Source organism: Ovis canadensis, chromosome 14, assembly GCF_042477335.2.
Source record: "Ovis canadensis isolate MfBH-ARS-UI-01 breed Bighorn chromosome 14, ARS-UI_OviCan_v2, whole genome shotgun sequence".
Lineage (NCBI taxonomy): Eukaryota > Metazoa > Chordata > Mammalia > Artiodactyla > Bovidae > Ovis > Ovis canadensis.
The window spans coordinates 65,240,216-65,257,278 of record NC_091258.1 but is presented as its reverse complement, the minus strand read 5'-3'; the positions used below and the strand labels follow the sequence as shown (position 1 = coordinate 65,257,278).

Here is a 17,063-nt window from a genome sequence, read left to right as displayed (position 1 = left end):
GCCACTGATTTTCTTCAAAAGTGGCACTGCAAAATAGTGAGGAATAAGGGAAATTTTCAGTAACTGGTATAGCTGCTGCTGCTGCTGCTAAGTTGTGTCAGTCGTGTCCGACTCTGTGCGACCCCATAGACGGCAGCCCACCAGGCTCCTCCGTCCCTGGGATTCTCCAGGCAAGACTGAATATTCAAATGGTGAATAATTAAATTATATGGGAGGAAATATAGACCTTTCTTTAAAGATTCTGTAAGTTGATTTTAGTTCTGTCACCTATCAAAAAATAAATAAAAAGGAGAGGGAGAGAGAAAAGGGAATGAGAGAACTGATAAGTTTGAATAAGGCCTGGAGTTTAGACAATGTTATATATCAATATTCAATTTTCCTGAGTGCTAAACATGTAGATATGTAAGTAAATTTCCTTGTTCTTACAATATATCAACACGTCTAAATACATAAGTACTTAGATGCAAAGGGTAAAAGGACTGGAATATACTCATGGTTAAGAAAATGTACCTGTCAATGTGATATTACTCAGCCATAAAAAGGAATGCATTTGTCACTTCTAATGAGGCGGAAGAACCTAGAGCCTATTATATAGAGTGAAGTAAGTCAGAAAGAGAAAGACAAATGTCGTATATTAACACATGTATATGGAATCTAGAAAGATGGCTCTGATGAACCAATCTGAAAGGCAGCAGTGGAGATGCAGACAGAGAGAACAGACTTGTGGACACCGTGTGGGAAGGTGGTGGGAAAAACTGAGAGAGTAGCACTGAAACATATGCATTGCCAGGTGTAAACTTAGACAGCTGGTGAAGTGTGCTACATGACACGGGAGCTCAAATCCAATGTTCCGCTGACAACCTAGAGGAGTGGGGTTGGAGGTGGGAGGGAGGTTCAAGAGGGAGGGGACATGTGTATACCTATAGCTGATTGATGTTGATATATGGCAGAAACCAACATAATATTGTAAAGCAGTTATCCTCCAATTAAACATACTTTTAAAAAGTATATGTCAATATGTGTGCACATACATACACATTCACATCCATTAAGAGAGTATGTTTCAAATATGTTAACTGGTGAATCTGAGTAAAGAGTGCCTGAAAGATTTCAGATAGTTTTTTACAATTTCTGGCATGTGTTAAATTATTTCAAAACAAGTTTAAAGAAACACAAAAAATTTACATGAAGCAATTAGAGATCAGTAAAAATAAATACCTACCTTTTCTTTTGAATGAGATCACACAAAAATCCCATGCTTTGTTTCTCCAGGTGAACGTTTTCTGGATATCTTCCAACATCCGTTAACAACAATTTGCACTAGATAAATAAATCATAAAATACTTTGGCAACCCAACTGATTATTTCTATGTTTGCTATTATAAACAATGATGCAGTGAACATTCCTTCATATACATCTGTGGCAGATACATGTTTTAAGTCATATTATCATATAAAATAGTCATATTATGAATTCTTGGCTATATGAAACTTTTAGTACTTTATTCATTTTCATAGTTTTACAGTATTAGTAAAAAAAACAATGGCCATTATAAATAAGTATAAAATGGGAAGTTGATGAAAAAATAACCCCAAGTCTTCCTTGACTCCCACCCTCCCACCAAAACACTAGCTAGTATATGGCAAATATCCTTTTCACACATTATCTTTAGGCATATATTCACTTTGTAGTGGTGGATGGTTTAGTTGCTAAGTTGTATCTGACTCTTGTGACCCCAAGGACTGTAGCCTGCCAGGCTCCTCTGTACATGGTGTTTTCCAGGCAAGATTACTGGAGTGGGTTGCCATTTCCTTCTCCAATATTCACTCTGAGAGATCATTTAAATCAAGTGGATCTTACCAAGAGGGTTACAACCTATTTTTTCCATGTTACTATCTATGGTTCTATGTCACCAACCATTTTAATGGACTTGCTAGAAAGAGCCACCTGAAGGAATCCCTTTCCATCTCAACATTTTATAGCAGCGGACCCCAACCTTATTGGCACCAGGGACTGGTTGTGTGGAAGACAATTTTTCAAAGGACCAGAGGTAGGAGGAATGGTTTTGGGATGATTCAAGTGCATCCTTAGCTCCACCTCAGATCATCAGGCATTAGATCTTAGAGGTTGGAGACCCCTGCTTTATAGTTTATCACCAGCATGGACTCTCCAAAACCCTGAATCTGTGTATCCTGACAAGCCGTCAACACGTTTCTCATTTTTAAAGATTCTTGCCAGTGTGGACTTTCTGATGGTATGTCAGCCGTGAACGGTGACTGAAGTCCTTACCACATACGTCGCACTTGTAGGGTTTTTCTCCTGTGTGGACCCTCTGGTGGGCTTGAAGCCGAGAACTCTGACTGAAGCCCTTCCCACAATCCTCACATTTAAACAGTTTCTCCCGGGTGTGGACGCTCAGGTGGACTCGAAGATTGGAGGGGAGACTGAAGGCCTTCCCGCACTCCTCACACTTGTGGGGTTTCTCTCCTGTGTGGACCCTCTGGTGGTGGCGAAGGTTCAGGCTCCGCCCGAAGCCTTTCCCACACTCCTCACACCTGTAAGGCTTTTCGCCAGTGTGGCCCCTCTGGTGGTAAATAAACTGGGAACTGTATCGGAAGCCCTTCCCACACACATCGCATTTGTAGGGCTTCTCCCCAGTGTGGACCCTCTGATGGGACTGAAGACCCGAGGACTGGCTGAAGCCCTTCCCGCAGACACCACACTTGTAGGGTTTCTCGCCTGTGTGGACCCGCTGATGGACGCGGAAGTCTATGGCCTGACTGAAGCTCTTGTCACACGCCTCACATTTGTAGGGCTTCTCTCCTGAGTGGACTCGCTGATGAGCATGAAGGTTGGACCTCCAGCTGAAGCCCTTCCCGCATGCCTCGCAGGTGTATGGTCTCTCTCCGGTGTGAATGACCTGGTGCAGCTTCAGGTTGGAACTGTAACTGAAGTCCTTGCCGCACACGTCACACCTGTAGGGCTTCTCCCCGGTGTGGACTCGCTGGTGGGTCTGGAGCTTGGAGGACTGGCTGAAGCCCTTCCCGCACGTCTCGCACTTGAACCGCTTCTCCCCGGTGTGGACATTCTGGTGGACTTGGAGATTTGAAGCCTGACTGAAGCCCTTCCCACACTCCTTGCAGGTGTAGGGCTTCTCCCCTGTATGGACGCGGAAGTGGATGTGGAGGTCCGTGTTCCGGGTGAAGCCTTTGCCGCAGGCCTCACACCGGTAGGGTTTCTCTCCAGTGTGGACCCGCCGGTGGCAAATCAGAGGCGAGTTGTGACTGAACCCCTTGCCGCAGACGTCACACTTGTAGGGCTTCTCCCCGGTGTGGACCCTCTGGTGTATGTGGTAATGGGCGGCCTGTGTGAAGCCCTTCCCGCACTCCTCACACTTGTAGGGTTTCTCGCCCCTGTGGACCCGCTGGTGAACACGGAGGTTGACGCTCCAGCCGAAGCCCTTCCCGCACTCTTCACACTTGTAGGGCTTCTCTTCCGTGTGGACTCTCTGATGGCACTGAAAATTGGAACTCTGGCTGAAGCATTTACCGCACTCCTCGCATCTGTAGGGCTTCTCCCCTGTGTGTGTCCGGTAATGGATGATGAGGCCTGTGCTGCTACCAAAGGCCTTGCCACAACTGTCACACCTGTAGGACTTTTCTCCTGTGGGGTTAGAGTGATGGGGGTGAAAGGAGTTCTGATGGAAATAATCACCAGATTCAGGACAATTATTGACAATCCCTCCTGGGTGAATTTTCTGATGAGTCTGCAGATGGGAGCATTCTTCTCCAGGGTCAACCTTCTGATGAACTGGGAGCACTGCGCCATGACTGAAGCCCTCCCCACACACTCTACAGGGACACGGTCTCTCTCCTTTGCAGGGTGTCTGTTTTGCGTCAGTTTTGCCAGGTTCGCTCAGTGGTGAATTCTTTGTGAAGCCTTCACATACATGCAGATGACTTTTCACATTCATCTGTTTATCTCTGCTTGGATTCTCTGACTCGCTCAGACACCTACTCCCACAAGAAGCCTGGGCTGTCAGAATCAAAAACTCCTGATTCTCAAGGCAACTGAAGTGATCTCCTTTATGATTCATTATATGGTTCTCATCTTCAGAAACTTGAAGAGAATCACCTTGCAGGAACCACGAACTCTTCCTTTGCAGAGTTAAATCATTTGCGGCCTGTTTCCAGATTTGCCAGCAGGACAGCTCTTCACATGAGAGGTATTGTAACATGACTTTTCCAAGAGTCTCCATCTCATTTGGGATCTTGCTGCCTAAAGAAAAGATGATATTCAGAGGTGAGGACAAGTAAATGCTTTGTTCAGAAATAACATGGCCCAGGGTTTCACACCTGGGCCATGGGATGAGGCCTTGATAATCCAGTGCAAGAGTCATGTCTGTACCACACCGTTTATCCTTGTTATTCTTTCCAAAACAAAGAAAGGGGTCAGCAAACTCTTAAGGAAACATGATCCATTTAGATCCACAGGTCTAACAGTTTGATAGGAGGGTGGTAGGTGTGAAACCAGGTGGCTGCAGCACAACTAAGACAACCCACAGTCCAGACAAAAGCAACATCAATTAAAAGCCCCCTGCTTTTCCTTAGCAGCCTTACAATAAGTGGGCTTCTACCCAGTTAGGGTACAAAAGCTCAGAGTGCAGGCACAAAACAGTACTTTAGGTCCTGGTAGCAATGATCTTCCAAGAGCAAATCTGGGAAGCGGTTGGGATAATAGCATCCATTGTTCTAAACCTGGGAGTGATTCAGGTCTCTGTGAAAAGCAGTAGGAAAGGGGAAAACTAACTTTGAACAGCTGAGAAAGAACTTGGGTGGAGGAAAGAAAGAGAGCAGAGTGCAGACTCTCAAAGGAAACCTCGAATGGGAGGAGAGGGGGTGTTCTATTCAACTTAGAAAGTTTTTGTCCAAGAAGCTGTGACGCTTGCCTTTTCTCTTATTCCCTTTGGGCTCTCTGCTTGAATGTCACTCTGTTGGGTGAGGCCTTCCTATCACCCAATGTAAAAATAATTCCTCCCCACTCCTCACATTTTCCATTCTTCCCATCTGTCTTACTCTGCTTCATGTTCCCCACAGCACTTACTGATTTACTAATACTCCCTAGTTTTTTCTTCCCTCTTAGACCCACTAGAATAACAGTCATAAGGAAGACATGCACTTTGCTTCCTTCACTGCTTTATCCCCACTGTAGCAGAATCCTTCGAATTGCTGACATGTTTTAGAGAACTGTGAAACCAATCCCACACCTTGTGACGCTGGGGAAAAAGAAAAGATTAAAAATATGAAAAGTGTATCAGAAGCAGTACGGGTACCACGACATGAAATGCCTGTTTCAGCTGTAGACACACACATAAATATGCACATGCCTTATATTCATGTTCGGTTGGGATGCAAAACACTTCTTATTGAGGATCACAGTTAAAAATGTATGGAAGGGGCTCCCCTGGTGGTCCAGTGATTAGGAATCCACTTGCCAATGCAGGGGACACGGGTTCAATCCATGGTCTGGGAAGATTCCACGGGGCAACTAAACTCATGCACTACAACTACTTTGCTTGTACTCCAGAGCCTGCGAGTGGCAGTTACGGAAGCCTGCAGACCTCGAGCCTGCGCACAAGAGAAGCCACCACAATGAAAAGTCCGCACACCACAACTAGAGAGCAGTCCCCGCTTGCCACAGTTAGAGAACGCCAATGCAACAACGAAGACCCAGCACAATAATTAATTAATTTTTAAAAATGTATGGAAGCCTCTGGCTTAAAAATGTTTAAGGGGGTGTCAAGTCCTGAATGATTAATTTCCTTAAATGGAAAGTTATAGTCAAGTTGGGACTGAACAAGTCCCAACAGTCATGTGTACACTTCTGGGTATGACAGGCTTGCTAACTCAACATCCTTAAGATGCCCATGCCCTAATCCTTGGAGCCTGCAGATATGTGAATGGACACAGCAACAAGGACTTTGGGTTTGACTGAATGAAGGATCCTGAGATGGGGAGGTTATCCTGGATTCTCCAGATGAGCCCAGAGTAAAGACAAGGGTCCTTGTAAGAGGGAGACAGGAAAGAACTCTCCCAGAGTTCTCTACACATCTCCCTCCAGTACCAATCTGTATCCTTTTTGCTATAATAAAATTGTAAATTGTACATAGAGAGCTTTCCTGAGCTTGTCCTGAATTCTCCTAGCAAATTATTGTAGAAACGCCTGAATTTGTAGCCAGTTGGTCAGAAGTGAGGCCCTGGGAACCCCAGGCTGGTGTCTGAAGTCCTGGTGGGCAGTGCCCTTAGCCTGTGAGCTTTGCATGTTTGGTATCAGAACTCATTGCAACATGTAGAAGGCTTCTCATGTTGCCTGTGACATCAGCCTATTATGACACCAGGATACAAAGTATACTGAAAAATCTACTTAGATTTTCTGTAAAAATTCTATAGTTTTCTTTCCTAGGATGTGAATTACACTGGAAAATCTATTTAGGAATTCTGTCATTTTCTTTCCTAATCAGAATTCCTTAATATCCATGGGTTATGTCAATGCCCTTAGACTTCTGGAAATATCCAGTTTGAAACAATTACCATATATGTCATATGACTACTTCTAAGTAGCTAAGTGGCTACTCAGAAGTTCAGTGGGAAGTTGGCTGGAGGGATGAGGCAGTTCCTGTTCATAAGCAGCCGACTTGAAATTGTTACATGAGAAGTGATGAACTATAATGCCTGGCATCTTGGTATGGCTAGTGTTTGATAATTTAGTGATACATTCTGATAACTGTGAACAGCTTTTATCTTATAAGGTTACTGAGTATGTACTGTTACACATTGAAAAATGTTAAGAAATTAGAATTACATTAGAGGTTCATGGGGAGACCATGTTCCAAAATGATCCATTAAATCCTGAAACGTGGATGATGAAGAAGTTTAAAAAAAAACAAAAAACTACAAAAAACGTTTGAGAAAGGGTGGCAGAAAATGCTACCAGATTTCTTAAGAGAGACTTGGTCTATGGCACAAAGCTGAAGTGTGACAATATGGAGGCTCATGATTCCGGAGGTCCGGTGTGCAATGCAATAACACTGTAAATTAACTATACTTCAATCTAAAAAAAAGAAAAAGAAAAGTGAGATCCTTTCCTGTGAGGCTCATGATTCTGGAGGTCTGGTGTGCAATGTAAAAACACTGTAAATTAACTATACTTTAATTTAAAAAAAGAAAAAGAAAAGCGAGATCCTTTCCTGTGAAGCAAGTATGTAATATTCCTGAACACATCAAACGTGAAGCAACACGTAGACCTGAGAAGGGAGACGGACAAACGGAGGCAGATCGGCAGTTCCCAGAATTCAGGGCCTGGTCCATCATGTTGGCAGATAAGCTTCTCTGCTTCATTCTTCAGGCAGAGGGAGAGTATATACACTTACATTCCCATGAACGTCTAACACATTTAAATGGGTAGAAGTGAGGAATGTGCAAATTAAAGAGAAAGGAAAGAAGCGGAGGGAAAGGAAAAGATCAGAAAATGAAGTGAACAAAGCAGATCTGAGCGAGGGCAGGAGAACCGAGGGCCACGGAGGGGCTGGGGATCCGGAGGACAAAGCGCACTTCACGGATGAGGAAGGCTGAGGTCACAGGTCAGGACTGTGAGGAGAGCTTCCTCACCCCTGCTCCAAACAACAGTAATTCTTGGAGTAATTTCTTCACCCAAGAATTATGTGCTGGGCATCTACCACGCAGAAGGGCTGTTGGAGGCTTTGAACAGAGACAGCAAACACAACTGCCCAAATTCGTACTTTCACAGGGAGACAGATGATGAACAAGGAAATAAAGACAGGTTACTGGGTCAGGAGGTGGTCAGTGCTTAGACACAGATTAAGACAGGGTGAAGGCATGGAGAATGGGGAGAGGATGGGACAGTGAATGGGGCAGACACAGAAGGGCTGTCTGATGAGATGAGATTCGAGCAAAGACCTGAGCGAGTAAGGGAGTGGCTGGGGGCCTGGACACTGAGGCAGAGAGCAAGTCGAAGGCCAGGAAGCAGAAAAGAATACTCCAAAAAGGGCCAGGATGGCAGGGATGATGAAAGCAAGGGTCAACGGCCAGGCGATCAGAGAGGAACTTGGTGAGAAAGCCAGGTAGGGTCCTGCAGTCCACTGGAAGGTCTCAGAATGAGACGGGAGGCCTTGGAAGTTTTGAGCAGAGGAATGGCGTAATCTTACTCGCTTTCTAAAGACCCAGTCTGGCAACTATATGAGATTACAGGGGTGCAAGGGTGGAAGCATGGAGACCAGTGTGGAGGCTGCTGTCACAGGCAAGAGACGACGGCATGGATGTGGAAAGAAGCAGAGTAACTAATACCTGAAGTAACAGCTGAGTGGATCTCACTGGAATGCCCATTTCTTTGGGTTTCCCTCTCCAATGTCCACAGTTCTTCTTCTGTCTCCAACTGGGATACCATATCTGCTTTGAAGGGAAGATGGCCTAGGAAAAGCCAGATTTATATATATAAGGTGAACACACCACTAAAAGAGATGTTTGTCCAAATTCTATAACTCTTGAGTGATATTTCAAAAGCTTTTTGATCACGAACTGTAATAATAAATAAATTTAGGGAACTACACTCAATGTTTTGTAATAACCTACAAGGGAAAAGAAACTGAAAAAGAATACGTATATACAACTGCATCACTTTGCTATACACTTGAAAGTAACACAACGCTGAATTAATGTATCAACTATACTTCAATTAAAACAAAAAAAAAGAAATGTCGTAACCTAGTTCATGACTATATATAGATAAAATCAGATTTAGCCAATGTCTGTTTTTATCATATTTCCCACATTCTCACACTACTTAATGCAAACGGTCATGGGTTTTGCTGCAATGTGAGTGGGTCTTGATAAGGAACTCTGACAGTTTCTATTCTTATTCTATTTTATAGAAAAAAAAATAATCCCAGTACAATAAACTAAGGTGACTCCATGATCCACCAAAATATCTGACAAAGTATAGAGGCTAAGCCGCGCATCTCTAGTTCATCTAAAACAGGGTTTTTCAATCAGGCACTACTGATATTCTGGACTGGCTATTCTGTGTGGTGAGGGTTGCGTTGTGCTTTGGAGAAGGTTTAACCTCATTGCCAGCCACGAGATGCCGGTAGCACCCCTCCCTCAGCTGTGACAATCAAAACAGTCTCCAGACATCACTAAACATCCCCAGGGAGGCAAAATCACCCCTGGACAGAATTCTGCCCAAGTAAACAGGGATCAGAGAATCCTGAGAATTAGAAACGTCTGTCTTCCAGGTCAGGGAACCATTTCAAAAGGTCCAAGGTGGACAAGGAAATCACAATCCACTCCGGTATTCTTGCCTGGGAAATCCCATGGACAGAGGAGCCTGGTGGGCTATAGTCTGTGGGGGTCACAAAAGAGTTGGACACAACTTAGCAACTAAACCACAACAACAACAAAATAGTAACTATAAAACTAACCTTCGGTTAAAAAAAAAAAAAATTGGCTAAAAGGTCCAACCCTTCAAACAAAGAAGGATCAGAGACTCTCAAGGGGGATGAGGTTCAGGGTCAGAGGGCACCCGTCCTCACCCACTGAGACCAGGTTCCGGAAGTTCTCCACCATCACATCCTGGTACAGCTTCCTCTGGGCTGAGTCCAGCAACCCCAGCTCCTCCTCAGTGAAGACCACAGCGACATCCTTGAAGGTCACGGCCTCCTACAACATCAAACATGTGTCAACTCAATCTTACAACCTCCACTGAAAGGACAGCATGAAGCAGGATAAAGAAGATGAACCCCCAAAACGGTTACTGATTTGGAGGGACTCCAGGCAGTTTTCGGTCCCAACACCTGTCTCTTTCTCTCAGTGACAGTGTTGTCACCTCCCTACCACCCCACTCCATCACTGTTTTTAACGTCTGCAAAGGTCACGGGCCATCAGTAACCCTCCAGGACAGGTGCACAGCTTCTGGTCTGTACTTTACAGGCACGAGCCACATCCAGAAACTGCTGCATGCACAGCTGGTGAAGACATAGGCTAAGCTCACACTTCAAGGCTTTAATTACAGGATACTGGGCAAATTCCCTCACCTCTCAACTATCTTAATTTCCTCTCTATAATGGTATCTAAATCACAAAGTGTTTGAAAGGATCACATTAATGAATACATGTAAATCACTTACACTGGTGCCTGGAACATAATAAGTGCTCCATAAATTTGAATAAGCAGTTTTATTATAATCTCTTTCATTTCATTTTGTTAAGGCAAATTCTTAACCACTGGATAGGGAGGCCTGGCGTGCTGCAGTTCATGGGGTCGCAAAGAGTCAGACACGACTGAGCGACTGAACTGAACTGAAAGCCTTAAAAAATGAAACAAAAAAAATTCAAGAATCTAAGTGAAATAAATAAATAGAAAGATTTATTAACATTTTCACACATTTAGTTATTAATGATCATTGTTTTCTTCATAAATCTACTTTCCTTTTTTTTGACATGTCTATTAATTTCCTTATTTATATTCAATTGGGTCTTAGTTTGTGTTGCTAATTTTGATAAGAATTAGATATTAAACCTTTATCTAATGCTTACACGTACACCTCACTGGACTTCCCTGGTGGTCCAGTGGTTAAAAATTTGCCTCCCAGTGCAGGGCACATGGGTTCGATCCCTGGTCTGGGAAGATTCCACATACCGTGGGGCAACTAAGCCCACACACCAGAAGTAGAGAGTAGCCCCCTCTTGCCACAACTAGAGAAAGCCAGTGTATAGCAACAAAGACCTAGCACAGCCAATAAATCAGTTACACAATAAAATTCTAAATAAATCAATAAGTATATCCCATCAGTTCTAATATTGCAAATATATAGTCGTGAGTGCCTATGAAAAAAGAAAATGAGAAAGAGAAAACAGCCAGTTTGTAAGGAGGGTAGCACTGTAAATTATGTTTGTCTATTTTAAGTTTCCCTAATTTTTTCAAAGATTGCTTTGTGAAGCAAAGATGATAAAACAAACAAAACACACAGCCTAGCACACAACGTGCACTCAAGATGTGTTGTGTTCATTAAGCTTTCCAAGGAAGATTAGGGACAAAGATGTCCCTAATCTCTGAGAAATAAAATCCTTAGGAGACAGAAAGCAATGCCTTACTTACCTGAAACTCGGTCATTTTCTCATGTTCCTTCTGGGGAAAGTCAGAGTCCTGAGAAGGCATAACTGGGGAAGGACAAAGAAGCCATGAGATGCAGGCCATGGCTTTTATGACCCCATGTGGATCTTTGCAGAAAGTATGCACGAACACGCATGTTCCAGGGCAGACAGGCCCACATAGCGTGGTAAGCAGAGCTTGGAGTAGACTGCAGCTACTAAGAAGACTGTCAGCCAGACTGCAGCCAACAGACAAGGAACAACCTGCACAGCAACACACAGCATCCCTACTGTGAAGATTTCTGCTCCTACTGTACACAAAGCGAAAAGATGGCCTATGGAACAGGAGGAAATGTCTGCAAATGATGCGACCGACAAGGAGTTAATCTCCAAAATAGACAAACAGCCCATATAGCTTAATATCAAAAATGCAAACAACAGGGGGACTTCCCTGGAGGTCCAGTGGTTAGGATTCCAGGCTCTCACTGCTGTGACCCAGGTTCAATCCTTGGTTGGGAAACCAAGATCCCTGCAAGCTGTGAGGTACAGCCCAAAATACAAAATAAAATAAAAATAAATTTCAAAAGAAAGCAAACAACCCAATCAAAAAACAGACAGAAGACCTAATTAGACATCTCCAAAGAAGACATACAGGTGGTTAAAAGGCACATGATAAGATGCTCATCATCACTAATTATTAGATGTAAATCAAAACTACAATGAGGTACCACTTCACAGTGGTCAGAATGTCCATCATTAAAAAGTCTACACACAATAAATGCTGGAGAGGGTGTAGAGGAAAGGAAACCCACTTACACTACTGGTGGCAATGTAACCTAGTGAAGCCACCTGGAAAACAATATGCAGATCCCTCAAAAAACTAAAAGCAGAGCTGCCATATAATCCAGCAATTCCACTCCTGGACATACACTCAGATAAAACTATAATTTGAAAAGATACATGCATCCCAATGTTCACAGCAGCACTATCCACAACAGCCAAGACATGGTAACCACCTAAATATCCATTGACAGATGTATGGATAAAGTACATGTTGTGTATACATATGCAAAGGAATATTACTCAGAAATTAAAAAGAACAAAACAATGCCATTTGCAGCAACATGGATGGGCCTAGAGATTATAATACTAAACGAAGCCCAAAAGAAAAAGGCAAATACTATATGACATTACTTAAATGTGGGATCTAAAGTATGACACACATCCATGAAACAGAAACAGACTCATAAAGAACAAACTATTGTTGGCCGCAGGGAGCGGGGAAGGGGGGAGGAGGGAGGGGGAGGGGGAGGGGGGAGAGAGGAAGGGAGGAGGGGAGAGCGGACATTAGGGGAGGGGAGCATTGGGAGTTTGGGATTAGTAGATGCAAACTATTATGTACAAAATGGGTAAACAAGGTCCTACTGTGTAGCACGGGGAACTGTATTCAATATTCGGGGATAATCATAATAAAAAGAATATAACTGAGTCAATTTGCTATACAGCAGAAATTAACACAACCTTGTAAATCAACTATACTTCAAAACATTTTTCTTATATTTAAAACCTAAAGTAAATAAAATGTTTTCTATTTTAATATTTACTTATTTCAAAAACATATTTATGGTAGAAATACACACACACATATTAACAAGCATATTAAATATTCTCAGATATATTCAATAGATAACTGAACGTTTTCCTAGTGGCAATTTATTGAGTGAAGGAAACCTAATTAACTGAAAACAGATGACCCACCAAGAAAGACCTTTCATTAGTATGTACCTGCGGCTATGCTCTGAGGAGGCAGGAAGTCCTTCCCTTCCCCTCTTTCTGGATTCAGGACGGGAGATGAAAACGATGCGGTGGGACAGAATGACTGTGTTCGTCTCACGTTTCCTGTATAAACTGCAGCGGACATTCCGAGGCGCTAGCGCGGGGTGACTCAGTGCTTCCTAAAGAAAGAGATCAGTCAAAACTCGGAAGGAGCTGTCTCCGGACGGAAAGGCCACGCCATCGCTCCTGGGTATCTTCCCTGGGGCATTCAGTCAAAACGGTGCTCCTGGGAAGATTAACTGCATCAATAGCAAAAGCCTACCCTTGGTGCCACCAGTATTCGAAGCTGCTGACACGTATGATCTCACTTGAATCTAATCACAACCCTAACCAGTAGTGACCATATCTCTTGCAGTTTTACCGAGGATGAAAGTAGGGAAACGGATAATCAACAGCGCGTCATATATGGTACGGACAGAAGTTAGCAGCGCTGCTTGGCAAGCCAGGGAGGAGAGCAGAGGGATTCCGCACTTCTGCTCTCCTCTTCTCGGCTTTCGCCGGCGGCCACGACCTCTCCATACTAAGACAGCCGGCCAGGTAGTAACTAGTACCACGCTCAAACCAGAAAAGCTCGGGGGGGTCGAGGGGGCGCAGCGATAACTCACCTCCCAGACCGAAAGAAATGGTGGCGGCTGCGCTTTCCCGGAGCGGAAGAGCCTCTGACTACACAGAGCTCAGGAACTACACTTCCCAAAAGCCCTGGAGAACACGAGCAGCAGCCCCTCATTTCCGGAGAAATTTGGGGCGCGGGGCGGGGGTGGTGGTGGGTAGGGAGGCGAAATACATTTCCCAGGACCCCAAGTGGAGGAAGGGCCATGCCCGCCCCTTTGGAGCTTCAACCCGACTCTCGGGAGTTCTTGGCCAAAGATTTCCAGAAACTCCTTCATGCCATCCTGTTACTGCCAACCTAAAGCAGTTCTCTGACGCCAGCAGTGCTTTGCTTTATCTCATTGATAAAACATAACTAATATTTGAAGAGTCAGAATCTTAATAAAAAGGACTATAAGAAACATATCAATGCAGTAGGATTCTAACCACTCTACCAGAAAAAACAAATGGGGCGCGGGTGGGAGGTGGGGAGGATGATAGCTTTAAAATGTAGTTTTGACGTTTTTAGATATGAGTGAAAGACCCCGAAATGCAATGGGGGAAGATCATCGATTTCTACTATTGTTAACAGAAAAGTCAAATAATTCAGAACTTGGCTGCTGAGGACTAGACATGAAGTGGAAAGACAAGTTTTGTAGCCTGTGGGATCAATTTCTCAATGCAATCAGGGCCTTTGTACTCAACCCTCAGAGTCACTGAATTTGAAAGATGAAAACATTATTGTTAATTAGCTGTTTAGTGGCCTCACTCGTGTCCAACTCTTGGCGACCCTATGCACTGCAGCCCACCAGGCTCCCCTGTCAAGGGGATCTCACAGGCAAGAATATTGGAGTGAGTTGCCATTCCCTTCTCCAGGGGCTTTTCCACCACCCAGGAATCAAACCCTGGTTTCCACCAGGGAAGCTCCTAGCTGTTAAGTCTTGGGCAGATACAATAAACTCACTTAAAGTAAAATTCTAAAAACCTGAAAGAAGAATTTTCCTTGTCCAAAGGACAACTAGACACGGAGTGGAAAGACAAATTTCGTAGACTGTGTGATCAATTTTTCGATGCAATCCGGGCCATTGTAATCAGAGAGTTACTGAATTTGAACTTTTCCTGTCCTTTTTCTTATAGCAATTTCATAAAAAAAAAAACCCAGTGCTTTCGGATCCTTTCACTAACCTTCTGATATGCATGAAAATTTTCTAAGACACTAAGCTCTGTAGATCACAACAAACTGTAAATTTCTTAAAGAGACGGGAATACCAGACCACTTTACCTGCCTCCTGAGAAACCTGTATGCAGGTTAAGAAGCAACAGTTAGAACTGGACATGGAACAACGGACTGGCTCAAAATTGGGAAAGGAGTAGTCAAGGCTGTATATACTGTCACCCTGATTATTTAACTTATATGCAGAGGACATCATACAAAATGCCAGGCTGGATAAAGGACACGAGTTTGAGCAGGCTCTGGGAGTTGGTGATGGACAGGGAAGCCTGGCATGCTGTGGTCCACGGGGTTGCAAAGAGCTGAACAACGACTGAGCGACTGAACTGAATGACACTACTTTAATAATGCGGATAATGAGGCCAGGACAGAGTAAGTAACTAGCGCAAAATTATACCCTAGCAAGTGGCAGAACTGACTGTAGTTGAGGGAGGCCAACTGAAGCCCCGGGAGACCTTCAAACCTGACGACCAGTCCCCAAGTTGGGGCTACAGGAACTTCTCTGAACTGGAGGCTCAGCAGAGAGGAACACAAACTCCGCAGCCGGCCGCGGTTTCTCTTACTCTCTCTGAGGACGAGGGTCAGAGACTCGCTGGCTCCACCACCAAGATTAGCCGGGCCCCGGGGACTGAAGACACTTTTACCCGAAGGGAAAGTGGGAGGCAGCCTATTCCTCCTACAGCGAAAGCACCGCCTATCTACTGGAGACAGCCCGTGGACCACTTCCCAGAATGCTCCAGCCGGGCATAACGGAAGTTCTCTGTGCCACACGGACCTCAGACTACACGTCCCAGAATGCCCTGGAGAAATGACGGCCACGGCCCCGCCCCCTGAAGTGGAAGTACTTCCGAATACCCTGAACTTCTAGGTACTGAATTCTTAAGGCCAGCGCGGAGTTTGGCGAAGTTGTTCCGTTTGGAGCTGCTTTCTTTCTTGAGAATCCCAATCATTCTAGTATTGAAAGCTGAGCATCACTTTAGCCACGTTCAAGGGGCTTGAGAGGAGGTCGGGGTAGGGAAGAGAAGTCGGTAGTAAAACCTCAAAGAACTGCCTATAGGAATAAGTAACGTAGGGTAATGGATCACCTTTGGTGGAGACTAAAACCAAACTCTAAATCACCTCAATTACTTGAAATCGGATTAGCGTGAATCTTTTCTGTTAGTATCTTCTAGCACTTAACTCCCGGCTTCCCTGGTGGCTCAGATGGTAAAGAATCTGCCCGCAGTGCGGGAGACCCAGGTTCGACCCCTGGATTGGGAAGATCCCCTGCAGAAGGAAATGGCAACCGACTCCAGTACTCTTGCCTAGAGAACTCCATAGACAGAGGAGCCTGGCGGGCTACAGTCAGTCCATGGGGTCCCAAAGAGTCGGACACGACTGAGCTACTGACACTCAAGCACTTCAGGGGAATAAGTGACAATTCTCTCTAGGGAAGATAGCATTATCCAAGGTTTCAAATTATTCCTATAATTTAAAAATAATTAATATAGGGCAAAGTAGTCCTTGAAGAAAAAAGCATTATAAAATATACAAAGTTTATAAATTTCAAACTACCAAGAACGGGTTCACATACAATGTAAAGCAAACTTGGAAAAGCAAAACTGACAGAACCACAAGGAGGAAAATTCACTACCAGAATGGGAATTTTTAATACAGAATTAGGAAGAAATGTGGGCTTTTGAAAGCATATACTGATACATAAGCTAATTATTAAAATGAAAAAAATAGCCCCTTGGTTATTTAAGAAATAACAAAAAATACAGTAAGTAGATGTAAGTGAATGAAGAGATCTATGAAATAGAAAGCAAAGACTTCCCTGGATGGGGAACGAAGATCGCATATGCAGAGAAGTGTGGCAAAACAAACAAATGAACAAAAACCCACCAAATTTAAAAGGCAGTAGTTTTCCAGTCCTTAACTCACTAAACTATACAAATTACTTTGAGAGTTGGTGGCCTATTTTGATATCTACTCAAAACAAAATATACCATCTAATGCAATTTGAGGTAGCATGGACTTTCATACTCATATGAAGGTGTGGTCTAGGAAATGAATCTGGGAAACCTGCCTCTCACATGATATATACATACTCATTTTTGCTGAGTGAGGTTCTTTAACCAAACAAGTGTTAAACATCAGTGAAAAATGAACTAAGAACTAGGAAATAGTATTCAAATCTCAACAGGTTGTTCTCATCATGCTATGTTCTTTCCCTAAGCACATCTTTTCCTTAGGATATCTTT

The 17,063-nt window shown here is 43.8% G+C and overlaps 1 protein-coding gene across 4 annotated transcripts in view; it reads right to left on the bottom strand.

The window, feature by feature from the left end:
- Nucleotides 1-1,482: 1,482 nt before the first annotated feature.
- The window catches only part of ZNF227 (zinc finger protein 227), a 28,553-nt gene continuing 12,972 nt past the window's right edge, over nt 1,483-17,063 (bottom strand). For 2 of the 4 annotated variants that reach the window (XM_069551007.1, XM_069551004.1), the window contains exons 2-6: nt 12,951-13,120; nt 11,173-11,234; nt 9,609-9,735; nt 8,365-8,487; nt 1,483-4,279 (exon numbers count right to left, since the gene is read on the bottom strand). In XM_069551007.1, the coding sequence (XP_069407108.1) occupies nt 2,223-4,279; nt 8,365-8,487; nt 9,609-9,735; nt 11,173-11,234; nt 12,951-13,086 (2,505 nt within the window). In that variant the 5' untranslated portion in view covers nt 13,087-13,120 and the 3' untranslated portion in view covers nt 1,483-2,222. Of the gene's footprint in view, nt 4,280-8,364; nt 8,488-9,608; nt 9,736-11,172; nt 11,702-12,950; nt 13,121-13,606; nt 13,701-17,063 lie in introns of those variants that run through there. The other 2 variants (XM_069551005.1, XM_069551008.1) reach the window with 2 other exon arrangements.